The following is a 13,182-nucleotide window of genomic DNA, read 5'->3' on the forward strand; positions in this document are numbered from 1 at the left end:
GGTTTTTTGCACTCTCAAGTGTTCATTTATCATTGTCCGTTGGTTGTTGCTGTTATGATTTTTTAAACTGTTTTAAAGATTGTTTTATTCAGCCAGAGATGTCCACGTGTCACATGTTTGAAAAAATTTACTAGAGTCTAAAAATATAAGATTTGATATTGCATAGACGGGAGGTCAAATTAAATAAAACAGATTATTTCCTACTCCTCTTCGGTATATCATTACGTACGCACACACTCCTCTGAGTCGCTCTTCAGTTTCTCATCCTTCCAGAAATTTCTGGGATCTCTGGGACAAATCCAGTGTGGTATTTATCGTCAATCTGCCAGGAATCATGGATTTATAAGGTCTGGTAAATACAAACCCATAGACCTGTAGCAAAGCAAATCTCTGACTATCTGACGAGGAACAATCTTTTCGAACCTTACCAGTCGGGGTTCAGGAATTTCCACTCAACTGAAACAAAAGTTGTAAATTATATCCTTCTTGCTTTGGATACAAATGCAAGCTCGAGACTTGTGCTGCTGTACCTCAGTGCTGTGTTCGACACAATCGACCACAGCATTCTTCTTCACCGTCTTGAGCACTATGTTGGTTTCGGGGGTACGGCGCTTCGCTGGCTTGAATCGTACCCCAAAGATAGAACACAATTTGTGCTCCGTGAGGGTTCAGAATCGAAGCACTGCAAACTACGCTTTGGTGTACCACAAGGGTCTGTCCTTGGTTCGTTACTTTTTGCAATCTACATGCTTCCCTTGGGCGAAGTTATCCGCAGTTTCGGAATTAGTTTCCACTGCCACGCGGATGACACCCAACTCTTTATTCCTGTAGAACCAAGGGACTCGGCCCAAATCCAGAAGGTTAAGTGCTGTCTGGCTGCGTTGAAGAGTTGGGTGTCACAGAACTTCCTGCAGCTTAACACTGGGAAGACAGAGCTGATAATTATCGGCACAAAACGGGACCAGAGAGAATTTGAGAATGTCCCTCTCTGGTTGGATGGCTTCGCCATCCCAAAGAATGCATATGTCAGACATCTTGGTGCCCTGTTCAACCCTCAACTGTGTTTTGACCAACGTGTTAGAAGTATAAATAGAATTGCATTTTTTCATCTGAGAACAACAATCAGACCAATGTCATCTGCAGCAGATGCAGAGACACTGATTCATGCATTTATATAATCAAGACTGTATTACTGTAATTCATTGTTCTCGGGACTACCAAACTCTACCACGAGAAGTCCACAGCTTGTACATAATGCTGCAGCTAGACTGCTGACTAAAACAAGAAAGTTTGATCACATCACACCTATTCTCGCCTCTCTGCACTGGCTACCAATAACTTCCAGATCGGATTTGAAGGTGCTACTGCTAACCTATAAAGCCTTGCATGGACTATCTCTATCCTACCTGAAGGACCTGATCATTCCTTATAGTCCTTCTCAGCCCCTCCGGTCTTCGGGAGCTGGCCTTCTTTCAATGCAGAAGGTTAAAAATAAATCGGCTGGACAGAGAGCGTTTGCCTATCGAGCCCCCTTCCTAAGGAATAGGCTGCCACCGGTGATCAGGGAAGCTGACTCTGTGGAGCTATTCAAAGGAAAGCTCAAAACGCATCTCTACAATCTTGCGTTTGGAACATAGGAGTGTGAAAACGATACAGATGCGGTTTATACAGTTAACACAGTTACTAAATTAATAGCAGTATACATCTCCACGATGTACTCCATTCTAATTCACTATTCTGTTTGTTCTAGCGTGTTGCGGTGACTGGAACGGATGCCTGGACTCTCCTCGTGGTTAACCGGCCAGCACCACATCACCAATTAAATATGATGTGCACGTATTTATCTGTGTGTCAATTATGGCACCCATTGCACTCCTGACCATCCCAGGAAGAAGGGTTCCCCTATTATGCGTTTCTTCTCAAGATTTCTTCCTTGCTGAATCAATGGAGGTTTTTCTTGCCCTTGTGGGGGCTTGGGTAAAGGGGGGTGTCATAAATATTTGGCCTGTTAAGCCCTTTGAGACTGTAATGGTGATTAAGGGCTACACAAATACAATTGAATTGAACCTATAGAGGTGTTTTAAAAGACTTAAAAGAACATAGTTTAGGTTTTGGTGAAGCTTATTTATTATTATTATTATATTGTATCTCAGAACTGTAAGGCAGTAAGAGCCAGCCTTGAGTTGAGCAGCAGGCAGAGAGGATGAGGGTAAGGGGAGCTCAATCAGATAAGAGGGAGGGACAGGTATTGAGTTATGGATTAACAGACACTAAACAGACACTGTACCAAACCTGCAACACACAACCCAACAACTCCAAACTAGGGCTTGTACATCACAATTATCCTGGAAGCGTTGGAATGATCATTATTGTATTGGTGGTAGTGTTTTCTATGGTAATTTCTTTGTAATTAATCATGAAATTATTTGTCATTATGGGAAGATATATTGTGTTTGAAAGTGCTACAGGGTTTCTTAGTCCAAATGTTGCCAAACAACATTTTCCTTAGCCTACCAGCCGTAACTTACTGGGCTGCTTAAGGGTTTTACAGTCAAAGCGCTGAGTGCTCTTCATATGGCGCACGCCAACCAGAACAATGATGCACTCTGATGTACCAGCCCCGTGCTAAAGTATGTATACATATATTTCTTCTCAATTAGTAAATATATATATATATTTCTTCTCAATTACATTCAGATGGCTATGATGTCAGGTCCAAATAATCCCACTCCTGCAGTGTGCGTGTGCGTGCGTGTGTGTGTACGCGTGTGACAACAGCCCTCCATCCGCCGCGTCCCGATCGCCATGACAACGACGACACCACCCACGGCACCAGCAGCCCTCCATCCGCCGCGTCCCGATCGCCACGACAACGACGACACCACCCACGGCACCAGCAGCCCTCCATCCGCCGCGTCACGATCGCCACGACGACGACGACACCACCCACGGCACCAGCAGCCCTCCATCCGCCGCGTCACGGCCCGTCGTGCTCACCTGCTGCTCGGGCGGGATGTAGCCCCCGGCTCTCCTCCTCCTCCTCCTCCTCCTCCTCCTCCTCCTCCCTCTCCCTCCTCCCCCTCCTCCTCCTCCCCCTCTCCCTCCCCCTCCTCTCCCCCCTCCTCTCCCTCCTCCTCCTCCTCCCCATCACCTCCCCTCCTCCTCCTCCTCTCCCCCCTCCTCCTCCCCCCAGGGCGGACGTGATTCACGGCCATCTGCCCCGGCCACCCCAAGTCGTCGCCCCATTAGCGCCGTCGCCATGGTACCTGCTCTCATCCGTCTTCGGGAAAACTCCAAAGGCTGTCGCTTCCTTCCTCCTCCCTCCCTCCCTCCCTCCCTCCCTTCCTCTCGCCCTTCCCCTTTCGCTTCCTCCCTCCCTCTCTCCCCATGTCCCTCCCTCCCTCTCTCCCCATGTCCCTTCCTCCCTCCCTCCCTCTCTCCCCATGTCCCTCCCTCCCTCTCTCCCCATGTCCCTCCCTCCCTCTCCATGTCCCTTTCTCCCTCCCTCCCTCTCTCCCCATGTCCCTCCCTCCCTCTCTCCCCATGTCCCTTCCTACCTCTCTCCCCATGTCCCTTCCTCCCCCTGTCCCTTCCTCCCCCTGTCCCTTCCTCCCTCTCTCCCCATGTCCTTCCTCCCTCCTCCCTCTCTCCCATGTCCCTCCCTCCCTCCCTCCCTCTCTCCCCATGTCCCTTCCTCCCTCTCTCCCCATGTCCCTTCCTCCCCCTGTCCCTTCCTCCCTCCCTCCCCCTGTCCCTTCCTCCCTCCCCCCCAGAGCGAAGGGGTCATAATTTATGTGTCTCGCAACTTCTGGACACCGGCATAAATCACGGACCTAAATAGTCTATACCTAGTCTGGGAGCTGCCATACCTGTGTCTGTCACTGACACACACACACACACACCACACACACACACACACACACACACACACACCACACAACACACACACACACACACACACACACACACACACACACACACACACACTCACACACTCACAGCTGACTCATCATGACATGCCATGGAGGTGACATGTTTAGCCAAGGTGTCTTCCTTTAGGGCCTTGCAGAGATGCAGTGTTCACCTCTCAATGTGTCCATCCTGAAGTAATTCAGTCTTGCAGGTTTCCAGCGTTCGCAGCGTTCCCGAAGGCGCCCCTCTGGAACATACCATACAGGCTCTCTGGGGGTGTCCTCATCTCAAGGTCGGGGCTGTTGGCCCGTTTGCTGTCCACTGCGACCATCTGGTGCTCCAACACTAATCAATACAGGTTCCCTTCGTGACATCCCAATTTATCTGACATTGCTGAGTAAATGCACTAAAAAGGAGATTGGGTTGAGGTTAGGTTTTCCTAAGTAGAGTGAGTCATGCACATGTGTTGTATAGAACATTTAAGATTGATGCTTTACCTGAAAACGAATTTATCCAAATAATCGAATTTACTGAATTGATTTAATAAAACGTCTCTCATTGCTTATTGGCTTAAGCAAATAAGTAATTGGGCAAGGTAAATTGAGTTACAGGCTCACTAGCAGATGGTTGAATGTGACCCTTAATATATATACGGATGAACACAGACTTTATTCATTGTTATTGTTTGCGTGTTTGTGTGTGTGCGCACGCGGTGTATGTACGCTGTACGCGTTCGGACGCCGTAAAGAGTTCGAACCACACGAGCTTTGCATACTTTCCATGCTGTGGACATCAGAGGGATGTCATCCCTCCGTTTCTGCTGAGTAGCTGAACATGATATCAGGAGTGAGCCTTCCGCAAACATAGAGGCTGAGTCAGCGTGCGTCAGACGGGCAACAAAGGATGAAGGGAAAGTCAGACGACAGGGATGAGCAGAGGGAGCGATAAATAGGGCTCGTACCTAACAATGCCTCGAGGGGTTTTCTGTCGGCCATACTACGCCATATTGAGAGGATTCTAGAGTTTAAGTATTGTAAGAACCTGATTCCACGTACCGTTAATTAAGCTAGGCTATCGCAAACTTGCAAGCAATCACATAATGAAAAAATCTGGATTAATTACAAAAAAAAGAATTACCAAAATAGCATTACTTCCTATGAAATTACTAACATTTAAATGCTCCTATGCTTTCATAATTGCGACGGCCATTTCGATTTACCTGATTATAGTATTAATAAATAGTACTCATTTTATGGCCTGTTCACTGTTCACATTAATAATGGCAGCACAAATAAATGATTTAGTAAAATTGCTATAATGAACAGAAGACAATGAATCCCCAGAATAGTACACCAGGTCATAATGAGTTACATTTATTACCACCACTTCATCACACTTTATGAGGCAGCGCTAAGTTAAGTGCAGCTGTTCCCTCTTAGATTATATCACATAAATGACATTCATCAATGTATCAATTATAGAAAAATAAAGCAGGTATGATTTCATTACATTTCAGAAAGGCACAGTGGTGCATGTTTAAGGGTAGTAGACCCTAACAGGATTCAGTATGGTTTAGCATTGCAAATGTGTAAATTGTCAGCTATAGCTTATTGGTGTACCCACTGCGATTCAAAAGATGAATGTCCCTAAAACACTTAAATATAGTAAGTGGTAGGCCTGTTCGAGAATTAAGCAACATCACGCCATTACACCAATTGTACGTGTTGAATGACTCATTTGTTATCTAAGGTTTAAGCTGAAAGCAGCTATTTTGGCCCACCCCACTAAGTGGAGCGGGTTTAAGTTTCTTTTAAGATGTCTCATAATCTTAGATAACCCTTCCAAGAGATGTTTTTTCATATTTCTCCTGAACGACCGGGGAGAGAGATTGCATGACCATGTGATCCAGGCTGCAGTGCTAGCAAGCTGATTGTAAACAACATGGCCTTGAATGCTAAACCTAGGTAACAATAAATGTAGGCTATAAACTAAAAAAATCTATAGTCCAAAGATAAATGTCCATTCCCAACAATAATTACCCGTAACTTTGAGCGATCACACTTTTTCATTTGGTTCAAAAGATAATCAAAGTTCTTCCCTTATCGCCTCGTTTGATCATGTGTTTTTCCTTAAATATTTTGGTGCAGCCTAGTCAGTGCATACTACAGGAAATCCCATTAATCTTCCCTTGTTTCTATTCGTGGATTTCAACCTCCCCTTACCAAAATTTCCCCTCATAACCGCCACTCCACTATGAGGTATCCAAGGTCATCAGACGTTCTACGATGCGATCCAAAATAGAATGTGTAATGACGCCACCTGGTGGACAACAAAGGCTAATATCTCTGAATTTAAATGCTGTACAGATGCACACGTTGAGATTTACCCTTGCCGTTTCGTCCCTTTTGTTGAGGTAATCAAATTAGCGTTGAAGTGGCCTGACATTATAAATCAACATCAGTGCAATTATTTAAGCAATCAAAAAGAACAATAATCCAGTAAATGTAAAAAAAAGCAACATAAAAAAAGCATTGGACCCTGTTTTCGTCGGCCATCTTTGTAGTTTTTTCCCGCCGCCTCAGCCCTCGGCCTTCTTCAGGATCCACACCTCGTTGCGGCGGTTGGTGAGTTTGAAGGGGCTGTCGTAGCCCGCCGTGTAGTAGGGCTGCTCCTGGAAGGACACGCCGTCCCTGGTCAGGCTCTCCACCAGCTTCAGCAGGTTCTCCCGCTTCACCTGCTCGTTGGAGAACCCGCCGTAGGTTCTACGTGACGCACAGGGAGATAGGAGATGAGTGGCCAGAGGACTCACCACGGTATTATTATACACACTAACAGCCCACATATTGATGTGTTTTATGAATGAAATGAAATATATCACCTAGACTGCATAGCTTCCCCCTTACTTGTTTGTTCTTAATGTATGCACTTATTGTACGTTGCACATCCTCCACGTCCTGTACAACGTAAGCTCTCCCACCCACCACCTGACGTAGGCCCTCCCTCCCTCCCACCACCTGACGTAGGCCCTCCTCCCTCCCTCCCCCCCACCCACCCACCTGACATAGGCCCGCCCTCCCTCCCTCCCTCCCACCTGACGTAGGCCCGCTCTCCCTACCTCTCACCCACTTGACGTAGGCCTTCGCTCCATCCCTCCCTGCCTCCCACCTGACGTAGGCCCTCCCTCCCTCCCTCCCACCTGACGTAGGCCGTGAACTCCTTCCTGCTCTCCAGGAAGACGGTCTGGTCGCTGGGCTCGGGGGGGGCGTCCTGCAGCTCCTCTGGGATGTAGAAGGACACGGTGAAGGAGCTCTCGCAGGCCGGGCCCGCGCCGGGATGCACCAGGCAGGACACCGGGGCCGTCATGTCCACGGCCACCTCTGGAGCCACAAACAGTCATGAAACAGGCGTGAAACAGGCGTCTCCACGGCCACCTCTGGAGCAACAAACAGTCATGAAACAGCCGTCTCTACGGTCACCTCTGGAGCAACAAACAGTCATGAAACAGGCGTCTCTACGGTCACCTCTGGAGCAACAAACAGTCATGAAACAGGCATGAAACAGGTGTGAAACAGGCGTCTCTACGGTCACCTCTGGAACACACTTGTTAACCTCACTTCCTGTATGTTTCTGTGATTGCATTAAAGTGCAATACATGAACAGGCCTATAGGGGCTTGCCCAGGTGCACCTGCAATTAAGTCCTGAATAATAAAATATCCTGTTTGAGAAACCATTGATGGACTGCCAACTAGAGGCTGCTGACATGTGATAGACTCATTGGACTCTGACACATGAAATGCAGGAAACAGGTAAGAAGACGAATACGAACAATGATATAGGGTGCAAGTTTCTGGGAGTAGATGCAACCTAAAGATATGTCTAACAAACGGTTGCTGACAGTAAAAACATTCTGCAGCCTTAAATTAGAGTTAAGGTAACTAATCCTTACCCCGGTTCAAATCAGACACTACCAACTTTAGGATTATGACTGTGTATGCCACAGACAAATCAAGTGGCATTGTTAACCAATACAAATGCATATTTTACTGTTTAAATTAATATTGCTTTCCCATGGCTCATCTCTTAAACACATGGTAGGGTTAGGGTTAGGGTTAGTTAACCCTAACCCTGGTAAGTTATGGTGATTTAATATCAGGTTAATAAACAAGGCGATGAATGGATTTTAATCAAAGACCTGACTTCATATAACTAATGCATAATATGTATACTTCATATAACTAATGTTTAATATGTAACTATTTGTATTTAATGCTTGCAGGTATGAATGTATGTATGTGGGAAGCAAAGGGGGGCCGAAAAAAAACGGGCCGAATAGGCCAGTTCTTTTGCAAACCAACTCAGGTGATGTTGTTACTATCTTTAGTGACAATATCGCCTTGATCATTCAACCCTAGTCCTTCTCGTCCTCTTCTAATTTGTTACAGTATTAGACCGTGGGTATTATCCACGACAATGACAGGGGTAGCAGCCAGGGTAAAAGTACAGAGGTATGACCATTGACTCAAAGAGGTTTACAATTTCATGTAAAAAGTGAAACCCTCTTGTCTTTTTTTCCCTCGTCGTTCAGCAATATTCAGGCCAGAAGTCCAAACTCACTGTTCATATTGGCGCCCTGGATGTATTTGAACAGCCTGCGGAAGCCAGTGCTAATGGCAGGGTCCCAGTGCATCCCAGTTGTGGTGGTGCTGACCCATTTGGCAGCCGGGTAAGTGCGGACCTCATAGTCCTCTCCCTGGAATCACATGACAAGCGCAGCCACATACAGGTAACACTTTAACATGATCTTCTTCACAGGACGCTTCATTAAACCTGACTGCATGGTTATAATAGTGGTAGTTTAATAGTGATATAGTGAGTGAATAGTGACATTTGCGATTATTTACCTGCTTTTCCCCAGGTATGAACTTTGGGTTTTGGATTTTGGAGAACAGTGCATTTCCTATCGTTTTCAGCATCTCTCTTTTGCGCGAAGAAAAACAAAAGTTAATTTACGTAAGCGCAGTTACATAAACTATGTTCATCAGTCAAACAAGGCAAATTAACATGTTTCGGAAACCAATATTCCATTCTAAGGACTGCTAAAAGAAATGCTCAAGCAAACTCACGTCTCAAATGCAATAGATCCAGCACTATCTATTTTACTGGTATAAAAACGGCGAAGATCGAAGCGCCTGATGCGGTGGGTGTCAGCTGCGCTCCTCCCTGATGGTGTTTATGAAACATGGTTACGCTCTCTTCCGGTCACATGACTGCCTTCGGCGTCAACAGGGGCGCTGATTGGATGAACCTGTTCAGCACTACTGTCCGAGTTTATTTCTACGGAGCCCCTCTGGTGACATCTGGGAAAAAAATATATATCTGTTTGCCCGACTTAGTGATCTGTTTGCATGACTTGATAATCTGTGGCCACAATTTAATAAATTGCGGGAACGAGATAATTAATTTGTGGCCACAGTTTAATAATTTGTGGGAACAAGATAATTAATTTGTGGCCACAGTTTAATAATTTGAAGGAACAAGATAATTATTTTGTGGCCACAGTTTAATAATTCGAGTGTGGCTGTGTTGTCTATTGTCGCAGCAGGGGTTAGACGCATGTCGGCTATGGACAAGATATAAGAGATATCGTTCTATTTTAACCTCGGAATGAATTACAATGTCATGCTAAAGTCACTTGCTGTTAGGCAAGGAGTTATGATAAGTAAGAGGCACTTAATTAGGCTGCTAAAAATGCACGGGTACAGCCGAAGACAATATGATGACCTCGGTGACGAGATAGACTTTATCATGCAACAGCTGAAGGGAAATGGAAACCTGCATGGATACAGATGGATGTAGGCCTACAGCAAATGCATGAAATTATTAATTATCATTTGGCATCCTTGCAAATGATAATTATATCTGGCATACCGATTCATATGATAAATGAAAACCATATGGAATCTGCATCAATGGTTGCATAGACAGCTTTTCCCGTAAAATAATTTGGCTTAAAGCGGCATACACCAGCAGTGATCCACATGTCATTGGAGGCTACTTTATGGAGGCCTAGAGGAGTTCGGTGGCTTCTAAGGTCCGCCCCGACACTTGGTGCTGGTGTAGCTGTCAAAACGAGGTCCATCCTCTATCATGTCACCGAGGTCATCATATTGTCTTCGGCTGTACCCGTGCATTTTTAGCAGCCTAATTAAGTGCCTCTTACTTATTATAACCCCTTGCCTAACAGCAAGTGACTTTAGAATGTTATTGTAATTCATTCCGAGGTTAAAATAGAACGACATGCGTCCAACCCCTGCTGCAACAATAGACAACCAAAACATAAAACACAACATAAGTATCTCGTTCCCACGAATTATTAAACTGTGGCCACAAAATAATTATCTTGTTCCCACAAATTATTAAACGGTGGCCACAAATTAGTTATCTCGTTCCCTTAATTTATTAAATTGTGGCCACAGATTATCAAGTCATGCAAACAGATCACTAAGTCGGGCAAACAGATATATTTTTTTTTCCCAGATGTCACCAGAGGGGCTCCGTAGAGTCCTGTGGAGTGTATGGAATCAAAACGTTAAGTTAAAAGGTTTAATAATTGCATTTAATTGCGTGGACCAGTGCATTTACCGATGTATCGCATAGACCAGGAGTTTTCAAATTGGGTGAAATTGACGCGCAGAGGTGTTCGATGCGGGGGTGCAGTGCAGAGAGAAATACACGCATGTCGTCCTCCACCTGCAGCCTTGATCTGGATTTGTTATTAATCAGGGTCAGTTCGGAAAACCCACACTCACACAAGCACGTGGAGATGAAGGGGATTAAGACTTCCATAGCCTTAGTGGAGATCTGGGGGAACTTGCTCTCCACAGACAACCAGAAACGCACTCAGGATCATATTTCCTACGTTTTTTGCTGGGTCCTGTCTCCTCCCTTAATGTTGACTTGGGAGAAGGAAACTATGCATTTTAAAACTAATACACGCACGCAAGGCCGCCTTAATGCACGGGCTTGCCTGGGCTGAAGCCCCAGGGCCTACGCCGATCGGGGGGCCTATCATGAGCTGCAGTAAAAAAAAAAATATATATTTTTTTTATTTTATACTGGCCCATGATAGGCCCCCCGATCGGCGAAGGCCCAAGACAATGTGATTTTTTATTTGGGGGTTACAAAGATCAGAGGCCTATCATCAGCCAAGAAAAAAGAGGGCCAGTGGCCCCTTGACACCACAGCCACAGTCGTCTCACACACCCCCCCCCCCGTCAACAACGGCAAAATGTCGGAAAAAAGTTACACATCTTCTTGTAAGATCCCCTCTCAGGGGGCCTACGAAACCTCTCAGCCCCAGGGCCCAATGGCAGGTTAAGGCAGGCCTGGTTGAAAGCGGTGTCTTATATAGTGTTTGGATGAAGTGGTAGGTATCTTGGGTGTTTCCGGGAGATGGGGTTGAGGTAGTACTCTATAAACTCAGCTGCTGCAGAGGACTCGCTGCCACAGTGGGAGATGATGGGCCGTCCCGGCGGCACTAAGAAGGGGACCGTCCAGGACTCAGGCGCCTTGTGGATCTTTGGCAGGAGGTAAAAGAGGCGTTCGCGTGGAGTGTCTGGACCATCTAAATATATTTTCTGTCTATGTGTGATGTATTTACGTTTATGGAGGTCAGTAAATATATTCAGAATTTGATGTTGTGTGGCCAATTGGAGTGAATCCTGTATGGGTCTGTAATGTAATGTGTTCCCTAACTGTCTGTGTGCTTCTAAGAGGTATTGTTGTGTGTCTAAGATGACTATTTTGGACCCTTTGTCAGCGGGTTTAATGACTATGTGTTTGTAATTACGCAGGTGTCTAAGTGCCGTATATTTTTGTCCAGTAATGTTGGGTGTTTCTAAAATGTTGGGTGAGTGGTTATATATGGTGTGGCAACCCGGCCCGGGCCAATTAAGGACATGCAGAGGACCAGGTGGTGAAGCAGGGCTTAAATAGCCTGCTTCTCCACTCATTCAGGGCTCTCCCAGCCATGTGGCTCCTGTACGGAGAGACCGGTCCTCTTGGGTGACGGGATTCCACCCACGGGGGATAGGACAGTTGATTCCTCCCAGGTTTTTCGTTCTTTTGTGTTTTCAGAGACTTGACATGGACCTTTTTGGCTTTCGCCCAGCAAAGATGTGTCCTGTTTCGGGAGGTGGTGGTTCGCTCACCGTGCTGGGTTACCACAATGGCTATGTGTTTATTGTTGTGGAGGAGTGCGGTGAGGTTCCCCGACAAGACTGGGCCCACCGGGACGGCCATGGAAATGTTCGATAAGTTTGAAGGACCAGATATATTTATGGACGTCTCCGAGAAATTCGAGTTTATCTGCAATACGGGTGGTGGGGATGAAACTAAGGCCCCTCTTCCGTTTCCGTTTCTGACAGATGGAAGATGGTGGATAGGTTCAGAATGTTAGATTCCTGGGGACGGGGTGTCCCTGTTGGGACTTAGCCCCCGCCCGAAGTTTAACTGATCCAGCCTGTGAAGATGTGAATGGCATCTTCACTGTTTTAAACCATGTTTTAAAAAATGCACATATTCCTGTCTGGCTGTTAGCCGTAATAGTCTGCAGCTGTAGCTCATAGGCTAATTGAGCCACACCCATTCTGGTGCTCCTTAATCAATTATGAACACGTGTAAGACCTTTAACTCATAGCCTTCTTGATTCTCACTATAGCTGTATGTGGGTTTTAAATGAACTACAGACAAACATCTCATTTGCTTTCTATGAGTACAACTAATTTATGAATGGGACGTGCAAGTATTGATGAATTAGTAAGCCTTTGACCCCTTTTGTTTAAACTCCTATTTCCTATTTGCACTGAGGCCTTCCTTACCAGGCCATCTTTGCCTTTGCATACTTCAGTTACTCTGCCGAGTCTCCACTCACAGCGAGGAATTCCTTCCTCTTTCACTATTACTACATCTCCAGGTTTTACATTTCTCCTAGGAGAATGCCAACGCTGTCTGAGTGCAATGTTTGCCAAATACTCTTTCCTCCATCTCCCCCAAAACTGTTCAGCTAGGTACTGGACTTTGCGCCATCTTTTCTTGGCGTACAGGTCTTCTGCTACAAATATTCCTGGAGGAGGAAGTGGAACTGTGGCCTTCATGGTAAGTAAATGGTTTGGGGTAAGTGGATCTAGAGCGTTGGGATCGTTTATGCTATCAGTAGTAAGTGGGTGGCTATTTACTATTGACATTACTTCTTAAAGGAATGTTCTCAA

At 45.9% G+C, this 13,182-nt stretch overlaps 1 protein-coding gene and 1 pseudogene across 1 annotated transcript; both read right to left on the reverse strand.

Annotated features, from left to right (window-relative positions):
• LOC130377677 (ras suppressor protein 1-like) overlaps nt 1-4,243 on the reverse strand; it is a 30,049-nt pseudogene extending 25,806 nt beyond the window's left edge.
• A 971-nt stretch (nt 4,244-5,214) lies between these two features.
• On the reverse strand, nt 5,215-9,163 carry hebp2 (heme binding protein 2). The gene is made up of 5 exons (XM_056584401.1): nt 9,037-9,163; nt 8,815-8,890; nt 8,528-8,663; nt 7,109-7,289; nt 5,215-6,674 (listed from the first exon to the last, which is right to left on the reverse strand). Exons 2-5 carry the CDS (start codon nt 8,884-8,886, stop codon nt 6,491-6,493), a joined length of 573 nt encoding a protein of 190 aa, XP_056440376.1. The 5' UTR covers nt 8,887-8,890; nt 9,037-9,163; the 3' UTR covers nt 5,215-6,490.
• Nucleotides 9,164-13,182: the final 4,019 nt, after the last annotated feature.

This window comes from Gadus chalcogrammus, chromosome 23, assembly GCF_026213295.1.
Source record: "Gadus chalcogrammus isolate NIFS_2021 chromosome 23, NIFS_Gcha_1.0, whole genome shotgun sequence".
Lineage (NCBI taxonomy): Eukaryota > Metazoa > Chordata > Actinopteri > Gadiformes > Gadidae > Gadus > Gadus chalcogrammus.